Source organism: Chiloscyllium punctatum, chromosome 45 (assembly GCF_047496795.1).
Source record: "Chiloscyllium punctatum isolate Juve2018m chromosome 45, sChiPun1.3, whole genome shotgun sequence".
Classification (NCBI taxonomy): Eukaryota; Metazoa; Chordata; class Chondrichthyes; order Orectolobiformes; family Hemiscylliidae; genus Chiloscyllium; species Chiloscyllium punctatum.
Genome location: NC_092783.1, coordinates 28,395,519 through 28,408,048, shown reverse-complemented (window position 1 = coordinate 28,408,048; position 12,530 = coordinate 28,395,519). Strand labels below are relative to the sequence as shown.

The window sequence follows — 12,530 nt, the reverse complement described above, 5'->3', positions numbered from 1 at the left end:
CTCCCAGAAACCCCTGCCATTGCTGTTGCACTGTCTTTCCTGCTAAGCTGCTCTCCCAGTCAATTCTACCCAGCTCCTCCCTTGTGCCTCTGTAGTTACTTTTATTCAGCTGTAATACCGTTAGCCCTGATTCTACCTTCTCCCTCTCAAATTGCAGAGTAAATTCGATCATATTATGATCCCTGCTTCCTAAGGGTTCCTTCACCTTAAGCTCCCTTATCAAGTCTGCCTCATTGTACAACACTAAATCCAGTATCACCTGCTCCCTAGTGGACCCCACCACAAGCTGCTCCAAAAAGCCATCTCATAGACATTCCACAAATTCCATTTCTTGTAATCCACTACCAACCTGGATTTCCCAGTCCCCCTGTATATGGAAATCCCCCATGATCACTGTAACTTTGCCTTTCCTGCGCACCTTTTCTGTCTTCTGGTGTATCTTGTGCCCCAGTTCATGACTACTTTTTGGAGGCCTGTACATAACTCCATTAATGTTTTTTTTAACCTTTGCAGGGGTTCCTCAATCCTATCCACACAGGTTCTGCACCATCTGACCCTACTTAATTTCTTATGATTGATTTAATTTCATTTCTTATTAATTCTTGTTATTTCTTCCTTGTTCTTAAAGTTTTTAATTAAAGAGTCGATGGCCAGAGTCATTTCTTCTTTAATAATGATGCTATCTGTGAATGAGGTCTTATGTTTTGCGAAAAAGATGACAAATACAAAATAATGTTTCAGTGCAGGCATGAGATTTTTTTTGCTGGCTTCAAACAAAATGGCTTTCCAAACGACCTTCAACCTTCCTCAACTTTCTGAATCTAAACCTCACGGTTCCAGAGAAAACGATCTTTGGATTTACTGTACAACCTATGTGGTGTCATTCCAAATTCCTTCTTACTTATTGATATACATGAGTGACATGTAAGGCATACGCTCTTAGCAATTACAGTGGTAAACAGAAATTCATTTTCCCATTCTACATTGACGTTAGTGGTTTTGTTTTAGATGGTCCAGGTTCATTACTTGTCATTACTGCTTCACCTTGTAATTTGTGATATCACTCTCTCACTGGTCACACTGCAGGTTGGAATGTCCAGAATAACGCTGCTGATTTCAAGTTTGGATGCATAGGAAGTCACTCTGACTGTGATTTGTTTCCAAGGCCACTGCTGGCTCCCAATGGCCTGCCATTGGACATGGGGTGTGGCAGAGATCCCCATAATGTTTCTTCATCCTACACAGACCTATTGGATAAGCAGCTGAAGCGGAAATAACTATAGGTCAACACAGAACAGGCAGAGGAGTGGGACTAGCTGAGCTGCTCTCTTGTTGAGAGTCTGCGTGGGGATAATGGGCTTTATAGCCTCCAATGTTTCTGCTGCTGTAATTTACTTGCTTCACTCATCAGTTCCTCGTGGATACAAAACCTACTTTAAACAGTCCATCTGAACCAAATGGCAACAAGCTAACAAAACCTATAAAGAGCAGCTTCTGGAAGCAGAGCTCTTGAGGCAATCTGTTCTACATTCTTATTGTTGGTGTGTTGTACATTGTATATTTTTATATAATTGATGATATTTCTTTAGATATGGAGACTGACACTGCACAATTATGGTGATTTATATTTGAATCCCTTTGCAGCAAAGGCCAACATTGCATTTATTTTAATAGCTTGCTGCAGCTTTATGCTAATTTGCTGTGTTCCTTCTGCCAGTCAATAGACAAGGTTCCATGGTTTACCTGCATGAGTTCCTTTTCCCTCAGTGTATAGAGTAAATATTTAGTTGGGACTACCTCTCCTGTTTTGCTCATCTCGTTGTTTCACTTTGTTCTTGCTCAGGTATTGGACTTCTCTGAGTAACCTGGTTGCCTCCCTGCTGAACTCAGTCCGTTCCATTGCATCCTTACTCCTTCTCCTCTTCCTGTTCATCATCATCTTCTCATTGCTGGGGATGCAACTGTTTGGTGGAAAGTATAACTTTGATGACATGGTTGTGCGAAGGAGTACATTTGATAACTTTCCTCAGGCACTGCTGAGTGTGTTCCAGGTGAGTATTGGGTTGCATGAATCCCTCTGTCTTGCTGAGTGTAATTGCATATTTGGTGGCCATTTGAGCAGGTGTTTGGGAATTCAAGCCCCACTGCTGAGAGTTGAGACTGAATCCAGGCTGATGTAAACTGGTCTGTTTTCCTTCCCCACTCACCCATTGTACTCTATGTTATTCTCTCCCCACCCCCACCCTCCTCTAGCTTATCTCTCCACGCTTCAGGCTCACTGCTTTTATTCCTGATGAAGGGCTTTTGCCTGAAACATCGATTTCGCTGCTCTTTTGATGCTGCCTGAACTGCTGTGCTTTTCCAGCACCACTAATCCAGAATCTGGTTTCCAGCATCTGCAGTCATTGTTTTTACCTCGTTTCTGAGTGGCAGCCAGTTGGTACCACAGGGATGAGTGCTTGGACCCCCTGCTATTCAATTATATATTAATGGTTTAGATAGGGAACCAAATCCAATTTCACTGGGTTTGCAGATACCACAAAGCTGGACAGGAGTGTGAACTGTGATAAGAGCACAAAGATGCTTCAGTGTAATCTGGACAGGTTGAGTGAGTGGACAAATGCTTGGCAGATACAGTATAATATGGATTAATATGAGGTTATCCACTTTGGTAAGAAAAACTGGGAGATGGATTATTGTCTGTCTGAATGGCAATGGATTGGCAAAGAGGGAGATGCAATGTGACCTGGGTGTCCTAGTGTACCCCTTGTTGAAAGCAAACATGCAGTACAGCAAGCAGTACAGAAGACAAACAGTATGTTGGCCTTCTGAACAAGAGGATTTGAGTACAAGAGCAGGGATTTTTTTACTGCACAATGTCATGGTGAAACCATAGCTGAAGTATAGTGGGTAGTTTTGGTCTCCTTACCTGAGGAATGATCTTCTGACGATGAGGGAATGCAACAAAGGTTTACCAGACTGATTCCTGGGATGGCAGGACTGATGTATGAAGAGAGACTAGATCTTTTAGCAGTATATTTACTGGAGTTTAGCAGAATGAGAGGTGATCTCATAGATACCCATGAAATTCAAGCAGGACTGGAGAGGGTGAATGTTGCTGACACTCAGGGATATCAGAACCAGAGGTCACACTTTAGGGGTATGGCCATTGCAGACTGAGACAAGTGTAAATTTCTTCACCCAGAGAGTGGTGATCTTATGGGATTCTGTGCGGCACGGGGCAAAATATTAAATGTTTTCAAGAAGGAGTTCAATATCATTCTTAAGGCTAAAGGGATCAAAGATGCGAGAGCAGAGACGTGGTACTGAGTAGGTCGGTTAACTACGGTGGGTTGAGCTCAAAAGGCCGGATGACCTAGTGCTGTTTTACTTTATGTGTTTCTACATGGAGTCCTCAGGGCATGCTGCCTTGTTCAAGGTAATAGACAATAGGTGCAGGAGTAGGCCATTCAGCCCTTCGAGCCTGCACCGCCATTCAATATGATCATGGCTGATCATTCCTAATCAGTATCCTCTTCCTGCATTATCTACATAACCCTTGATTCCACAATCCTTGAGAGCTCTATCCAACTCTTTCTTAAATGAATCCAGAGACTGGGCCTCCACTGCCCTCTGGGGCAGAGCATTCCACACAGCCACCACTCTCTGGGTGAAGAAGTTTCTTCTCATCCCTGTCCTAAATGGTCTACCCCATATTTTTAAGCTGTGTCCTCTGGTTCGGCACTCACCCATCAGCGGAAACATGTTTCCTGCTGCCAGAGTGTCCAATCCTTTCATAATCTTATAAGTCTCAATCAGATCCCCTCTGTCTTCTAATCTCAAGGGTATACAAGCCCAGTCGCTTCAGTCTTTCAGTGTAAAGTAATCCTGCCATTCCAGGAATTGACCTCGTGAACCTACGCTGCACTCCCTCAGTAGCCAGAATGTCTTTCCTCAAATTTGGAGACCAGAACTGCGCACAGTACTCTAGGTGTGGTCTCGCCAGGGCCCTGTACAGCTGCAGAAGCACCTCTTTGCTTCTCTACTCAATCTCTCTTGTTAGGAAGGCCAGCATGCTATTAGCCTTCTTCACTACCTGCTGTACCTACATGCTTGCCTTCATTGATTGGTGTACAAGAACACCCAGATCTCTCTGTACTGCCCCTTTACCTAAATTGATTCCATTGAGGTAGTAATCTGCCTTCCTGTTCTTGCCACCAAAGTGGATAACCATACATTTATCCACATTAAACTGCATCTGCCATGCATCTGCCCACTCACCTAACTTGTCCAGGTCACCCTGTAATCTCCTAACATCCTCATCACATTTCACCCTACCACCCAGCTTTGTATCATCAGCAAATTTACTAATGTTATCGCTGATACCATCTTCTATATCATTAGCATATATTGTAAAAAGCTGCGGTCCCAGCACGGATCCCTGCGGTAACCCACTGGTCACTGCCTGCCATTCCGAAATGGAGCCGTTTATCACTACCCTTTGTTTCCTATCAGCCAACCAATTTTCAATCCAATCTAGTACTTTGCCGCCAATACCATGCGCCCTAACTTTACTCGCTAACCTCCTGTGTGGGACTTTATCAAAAGCTTTCTGAAAGTCCAGGTACACTACATCTACTGGATCTCCCTCGTCCATCTTCAGAGTTACATCCTCAAAAAGTTCCAGAAGATTAGTCAAGCATGATTTCCCCTTCATAAATCCATGCTGACTCTGTCCTATCCTGTTACTACTATCCAGATGTGCCGTAATTTCATCCTTTATAATAGACTCCAGCATCTTTCCCACCACTGAGGTCAGACTAACTGGTCTATAATTTCCTGTTTTCTCTCTCCCACCTTTCTTAAAAAGTGGTATAACATTAGCCACCTTCCAATCCTCAGGAACCGACCCCGAATCTATCGAACTCTGGAAAATAATCACAACGCATCCACGATTTCCCGAGCCACCTCCTTCAGTACCCTGGGATGTAGACTGTCAGGCCCCGGCGACTTATCAACCTTCAGACCTAACAGTCTCTCCAACACCAAATCCTGGCAAATATAAATTCCCTTAAGTTCAGGTCCTTCAGCCACTGTTACCTCAGGGAGATTGCTTGTGTCTTCCCCAGTGAACGCAGATCTGAAGTACCCATTTAATTCCTCTGCCATTTCTTTGTTCCCCGTAATATATTCCCCTGTTTCTGTCTTCAAGGGCCCAATTTTAGTCCTAACCATTTTTTTGCCTTGCACATACCTAAAAAAGCTTTTACTATCCTCCTTTATATTATTGGCCAGTTTACCTTCGTACCTCATTTCCCCTCTGCATATCAGATGCTGCCTATCAGATGGAAACACCAAAACAAGGCTCAGGTTAATCCCTTTGGTGGATGTAAAAGGTCCGAAAAGTAAAATGTTGATCCCTCAGCCAAGAGAATATATATACTAGATTAAGTTTAAAAAGAAATGAAATGCCAGATACACTTAACAACCCAAGTGCTTCGGTGGTAAGAGTTAATTTCTGAGGTTGATGTATTTTCACAAGAGCGAGTGAAAGTTTAGATTTTATAGATAATTACTTTGTTATTGTGTTTTTGTTGTTTGAGTCAACAGAAAAATGAAACTAAAATTCAACAAATTCCCCAAGACCTGATTGCCTTACAGCCCTAGGGTTCTTAGAGAGACAGTGATGGGGGTAACGACTGCAATAGTTTGGATTGTGTAAACTCTACTACAATCGCAGCAGATTGGACACTGACAAATGGAAAGAGGGAAAAAGTAAACAGGAACAATATGGCAAGTTGGCCTGACAGTCTTTGGGAAAGGGCTGGAATCAATTAATACAGCCTTGCAGAATTATTATTGAAGAAGAAGGCCATTTGGCCCATTATGTCTGCACTAGCTCTTCAAATGAGTGTCAATCCCTTGTCTTTTTCCTGTACTCTTGCACATTAGTTAAATAGAAGCAATGAAGCTAGAGAAGTGATTGCTGGGCCTCTTGCTGAGATATTTGTATCATCGATAGTCACAGGTGAGGTGCCGCAAGACTGGAGGTTTGCAAACGTGGTGCTACTGATTAAGAAGGGCGATAAAGACAAGCCAGGGAACTATAGACCAGTGAGCCTGACCTCGGTAGTGGGCAAGTTGTTGGAGGGAATCCTGAGGGACAGGATGTGCATGTATTTGGAAAGGCAAGGACTGATTAGGGATAGTAAACATGGCTTTGTGTGTGGGAAATAATGTCTCACAAACTTGATTGAGTTTTTTGAAGAAGTAACAAAGAAGATTGATTAAGTCGGAGCAGTAGATGTGATCTATATGGACTTCAGTAAGGCGTTCAACAAGGTTCCCCATGGGAGACTGATTATCAAGGTTAGATCTCATGGAATACAGGGAGAACTCAGGTTCTCTATCTCATTTGGATACAGAACCGGCTCAAAGGTAGAAGATAGAGGGTGGTGGTGGGAGGGTTGTTTTTCACACTGGAGGCCTGTGACCATTAGAGTGCCACAAGGATTGGTGCTGGGCCCTCTACTTTTTGTCATTTATATAAATGATTTGAATGCGAGCATAAGAGGTACAGTTCGTAAGTTTGCAGATGACACCAAAATTGGAGGTGTAGTGGACAGCGAAGAAGGTTACCTCAGATTACAACAGGATCTGGACCAGATAGGCATTCAGATAAATGCGAAGTGCTGCATTTTAGGAAAGCAAATCTTAGCAGGACTTTTACACTTAATGGTAAGGTCCTAGGGAGTGTTGCTGAACAAAGAGACCTTGGAGGGCTGGTTCATACCTCCTTGAAAGTGAAGTCGCAGGTAGATAGGATGGTGAAGAAGGCGTTTGGTATGCATACCTTTATTGGTCAGAGTCTTGAATACAGGAGTTGGGAGGTCATGTTGTGGCTGTACAGGACATTGGTTAAGCCACTGTTGGAATATTGCGTGCAATTCTGGTCTCCTTCCTATCGGAAAGATGTTGTGAAACTTGAAAGGGTTCCGAAAAGATTTACAAGGATGTTGCCAGGGTTGGAGGATCTGAGCTCCAGGGAGAGGCTGAACAGGCTGGGGCTGTTTTCCCTGGAGTGTTGGAGGCTGAGGGGTGACCTTATAGAGGTTTACAAAATTGTGAGGGGCATAGATAGGATAAATAGACAAAGTCTTTTCCCTGGGGTCGGTGAGTCCAGAACTAGAGGGCATAGGTTTAGGGTGAGAGGGGAAAGATATAAAAGAGACCTAAGGGGCAACCTTTTCATGCAGAGGGTGGTACATGTATGGAATGAGCTGCCAGAGGATGTGGTGGAGACTGGTACAATTGCAACATTTAAGAGGCATTTGGATGGGTATATGAATAGGAAGGGTTTGGAGGGATATGGGCCGGTTGCTGGCAGGTGGGACTAGATCGGGTTTGGATATCTGGTCGGCATGGACGGGTTGGACCGAAGGGTCTGTTTCCGTGCTGTACATCTCTATGACTCTATCTCATACCCTCTTGAATACCTGCTGAATACCTGCCTTCACGACATTTCTAGGCAAGTATATCGCAGACCTGAACCACTTGTTTGATAAAGATTTCTCACATTTCTACATTTGCAAATTACTTTAAATCTATGCTCCCTCATTCCTGGTCCTTTTATGTGCAGGAACACAGTCTCTCCCTATCTATTATACAGGCTGCTCAATTTTGAAAACTTCAATCAATTTTATTCTTAGCATTCTCTCCAAGGAAACCAGTCCCAACCTCTCTAATATATTCTCATAGTTGAAATTTCTCATCCCTGAGAACACTTTTGGACAACCCTTCTGCACTCTCTCCAGTGCATTCCCATCCTTCCTGTAGTGTACCACCCAAAACTGTATACAGTGCTTAAGCTGAGGACTAACAGATGTCGTACACAAGTTCTTCGTAACCTTTCTGATCTTAGACTATATGCCCCATTAATAAAGCAGAGAATGCCATATGCTCTATTAACTGTTCTGACCACCTGTCCTGTCACTTTGATTGACTGTGCACCAACAGGCCATCTGCTCCTGCACCTTGTTTAGAATTGTAGCTCTATTTTATACTCGTGTTCTTCCAACCACACCTCTTCACCCACGCCAATTTGTTGATGTTGTTTTGGAGTTCCACACTGTCTATCTCAGTTTCCAATTCTTACACCTTTTGTATCATCCACAGCTTTGAAATTATCTCCTGCACACCAAGGCTGAGAAATTACATATCTATTTTAATGTCTTTGTTTTGAAAAGAACATCACACCAGACTCAAAACGTTAGCTGTGTTTCTCTCTACATGTATGTTGCCAGACCTGCTAAGTTTCTCTAGCACTTTGCATTTAGTTAATAATCACACGACACCAGGTTATAGTCCAACAGGTTTAATTGGAAGCCCTAGCTTTTGGAGCGCTGCTCCTTCATCAGGTGGTTGTGGAATATAAGATCTTAAGACACAGAATCTATAGGCTATAAATTTTTAAAGCATGTGAAGTTACCTGCCTCACCTACCCTCCCAGACAGTTTATTCCAGATTCCCATCCACCTCTGGGTGAAAAATAAATTCCTCAAATCCCCTCGAAAAGTCCTGCTTTTCACTTTAAAATTACGCCCCCTTGTGTTTGAACCTTCAATTGAGGGGAACAGCTGCTGCCTGTCCCTCAAAATCTTCTCCACCTCAGTCAGGTTCTCATTATTCTCTCCTCGAAAGAAGCCAACCTGAGCTAATCCAGCTTCTCTTCATAGTTCAATTGCTCTGCCCAAGAAACATCCCGTGAGTCTTCTCTGCACCCCCTTCCTATAGTGACCACAATTGCATGTAGTCATCCAGCTGTGGTCTAACCAAAGTCCTAACCAACTCCAGCATAACCTCTCTGCTCTTATAATCCAAACCATGTCTGGTAAGAGTAAGTACCCTATTAACATGCCCTGTCACCTGCAAGGATCTTTGGATAATCACCCTAAGATTCCCTTGTTCCTCTGAGCTTCCTATTGCCTTGCCATACATTGAGTACTCCCTTGTTTTGTTCCTTCATCCAGAGTGCACCACCTCACATTTAGAGTTAAATTCCATCTGCTGCTGACCTACCCATCTGACCAATAACCTAACCTCTTCATTGTCAATCACTTGGCCAGTCTTTGTGTCATCTGCAAGCTCACCTAACCACCCCTCCCCCAAATTTTATTCTATATGTTTATATATAATCACAAATGATAAGGAACCCAGCACTGATCCCTCTAGTACTGCACACCAGCCTCCAGTCACATAAACAACTTCTATCACCATCTTCTGTCTCCTATCACAAAGCCAATTTTTGATACACCTTGCCAAGTCACTCTGAATCCCATGTGCTTTTACCTTGTTTACAGTTTCTCATGTGATTTTGTTAAAGGCTTTACTGAAATCTATATAAACTACGCATCGACTGCACTACCCTCATTTGAACACTTTCTCAAAACATTTCAATCAAATTTGTTAAGCATCACCACCCCTGATCAAACCTTGCCTCTCTAAATAGGGATTAATTCTCTCCTTCAGAATTTTCTCCAATAGTTTCCCCACCACTGATTGTGCCGTAGTGTCCAGGGTTGTGCAGGCTAGGTGGATTAACCAGGGGAAATGGGTCTGGGTGGAAGGCTCTTAAGAGGGTCAGTGTGGACTCAATGGGCCAAATAGCCTGCTACCACATGTAGGGATTCTATGATCTATTCTAAGATCACTGATGTGAGACTCACTGATCTGTAGTTTCCTGATTTATTTCTATCACCCTTCTTGAAAAGGGAATGACATCAGCTGTCCTCTGGCATCTCCTCCATGGTCAGTGAGGAATCATAAACTTGGGTCAGGGCCCTTGTAATTTCCTTGCTTGTCTGTCAGAGCAGCCTGTTTGAGGGCCCAGCTGGAACGAGGGATTTGTCCACTTATAAACCCATCGGAACCTCTGATATTCTGTATGTCAATCTTCTCATGAACCTCACGATCACTCATCCCAAAGTACCTACATCTTCCATTTCCTGAGTTAAGACAGACCTGACTGTACTCGTTTAACACCCTACCAGCCAGCTTCACACACACACATTGTCCTGTTGGTCCCTAATTGGCTTTATTGTTTCCTGGTTATTCTCTTCCCCTTACTATTCTTATAGAATATCTTGGGATCCTCCCTAACCTTACCCACCAGTGTTATCTCATGCCCTCTCTTTGTTTTCCTAATTGTTTTCATAAGTACCTTTGTGCACTGTCTGTATTCCCACTGGGGCTCCATTGATGTGCTCTCCTTGCACCAGTTAAAACCCTCTCCTTCTTCATATCCATATTTTTATCCTGAATATTTTTAGAGTTCTTTGGGCTTGTTGCTCCTACATTAACACCCCAAAAAAGGCCTGTATTCAGTTTCATTTTGAATGTGATCCCTTCAGTTTTGCTGTAGATTTACTCTGAAGTAGTTGTTCTCTGTTTACTTTGCTCAGATCCTGTTTTATTTTAACAAAATCTGCCTTTCTGCAATTCAAAGCCTTTTTGCTGACTATCTTCCTGCTTTCTATAACAAACATAAGATGTGTGGCGTTTGCTGTCGCTATCACTAAAATGCTCCCCCACCTGCATCACCTTGAACACCTGTCTGGTTTCATTCCCCAGAATCTGGTCCAGCACTGACCTTTGTAGCACCATTTACAGAGGAACCTCGATTATCCAGCATCGGTTATCCAACAAGATCACAAGGTCCCAATGCCTGGCTAAACAATATTATCTAGCACTCGAATATCCAGAATTCAATTAACCAAACGAAATACTCCCCGCCCATGTACTTCGGATAATAGAGGCTCCTCTGTATATGTTGAAATCAAAACCTCTTCAGAGTATGTTTCAAGAGATCTGCCCATCTAGACCTATTATGCTGTGACTATCCCAATTAATATTTGGATGTTTGAAATCCCTTAATATAATTACCTGATTATTGTTTCACACTCTGCAGTAAATTGTTCACATTTCTGCTTCTCTATTGTTTGGGGTGTATATAAATTTTTGGGTTTGTAACTGCCCCCTTTTTATTTCTAAACTCTACCCACAAAGTCTCATTTGCAGACCCTTTCAAGATATCGTCCCTCCTTGCTGCCGTACTGAGCTGACTCCCTAACTAATAATGCAACATCTTTGACACTGTCCCCTGTCATAAAGTCATAGAGAGGAACAGCATGGAAACAGACTCTTTGGTCCAACCCATCCACGCCGACCAGATATCCCAACCCAATCTAGTCCCACCTGCCAGCAACCGGTCCATATCCCTCCAAACCCTTCCTATTCATATACCCATCCAAATGCCTCTTAAATGTTGCAATTGTACCAGTCTCCACCACATCCTCTGGCAGCTCATTCCATACAGTACCACCCTCTGCGTGAAAAATTTGCCCCTTAAGTCTCTTTTATATCTTTCCCTTCTCACCCTAAACCTATGCCCTCTCGTTCTGGACTCACCGACCCCAGGGAAAAGACTTTGTCTATTTATCCTATCCATGCCCCTCATAATTTTGTAAACCTCTATAAGGTCACCCCTCAGCCTCCGACACTCCAGGGAAAACAGCCCCAGCCTGTTCAGCCTCTCCCTGTAGCTCAAATCCTCCAACCCTGGCAACATCCTTGTAAATCTTTTCTGAACCCTTTCAAGTTTCACAACATCTTTCCAATAGGAAGGAGACCAGAATTGCACCCAACAGTGGCCTAACCAATGTCCTGTACAGCCACAACATGATCTCCCAACTCCTGTACTCAATACTCTGCCCAATAAAAGAAAGCATACCAAATACCTTCTTCATTATCCTATCGACCCAAGACTCCATTTTCAAGGAACTATGAACCTGCACTCTAAGGTGTCTTTGTTCAGCAACACTCCCTAGGACCTTACCATTAAGTGTATAAGTTCTGCTAAGATTTGCTTTCCCAAAATGCAGCACCTCATATTTATCTGAATTAAACTTCATCTGGCACTTCTCCGCCCATTGGCCCATCTGGTCCAGATCCTGTTGTAATCTGAGGTAACCCTTTTCACTGTCCACTACACCTCCAATTTTGGTGTCATCTGCAAACTTACTTACTGTACCTCTTATGCTCGCATACAAATCATTTATGTAAATGACAAAAAGTAGAGGGCCCAGCACCGATCCTTGTGGCACTCCACTGGTCACAGGCCTCCAGTCTGAAAAACAACCCTCCACCACCACCACCCTCTGTCTTCTACCTTTGAGCCAGTTCTGTATCCAAATGGCTAGTTCGCCCTGTATTCCATGAGATCTAACCTTGTTAATCAGTCTCCCATGGGGAACCTTGTCAAACGCCTTACTGAAGTCCATATAGATCACATCTACCGCTCTGCCCTCATTTATCCTCTTTGTTACTTCTTCAAAAAACTCAATCAAGTTTGTGAGACACGATTTCCCATGCACAAAGCCATGTTGACTATCCCGAATCAGTCCTTGCCTTTCCAAATACATGCACATCCTGTCCCTCAGGATTCACTCTAACAACTTGCCCACCACCGAGGT

At 43.3% G+C, this 12,530-nt stretch overlaps 1 protein-coding gene across 3 annotated transcripts in view; it reads left to right on the top strand.

The window, feature by feature from the left end:
- Positions 1–12,530, top strand: part of LOC140467254 (voltage-dependent L-type calcium channel subunit alpha-1S-like) — a 214,656-nt gene that overhangs the window by 69,414 nt on the left and 132,712 nt on the right. For all 3 annotated transcript variants that reach the window (XM_072563501.1, XM_072563500.1, XM_072563502.1), the window contains one exon: positions 1,844–2,051. In XM_072563501.1, coding sequence (XP_072419602.1) covers positions 1,844–2,051 — 208 coding nt within the window. The remainder of the gene's footprint in view (positions 1–1,843; positions 2,052–12,530) is intronic.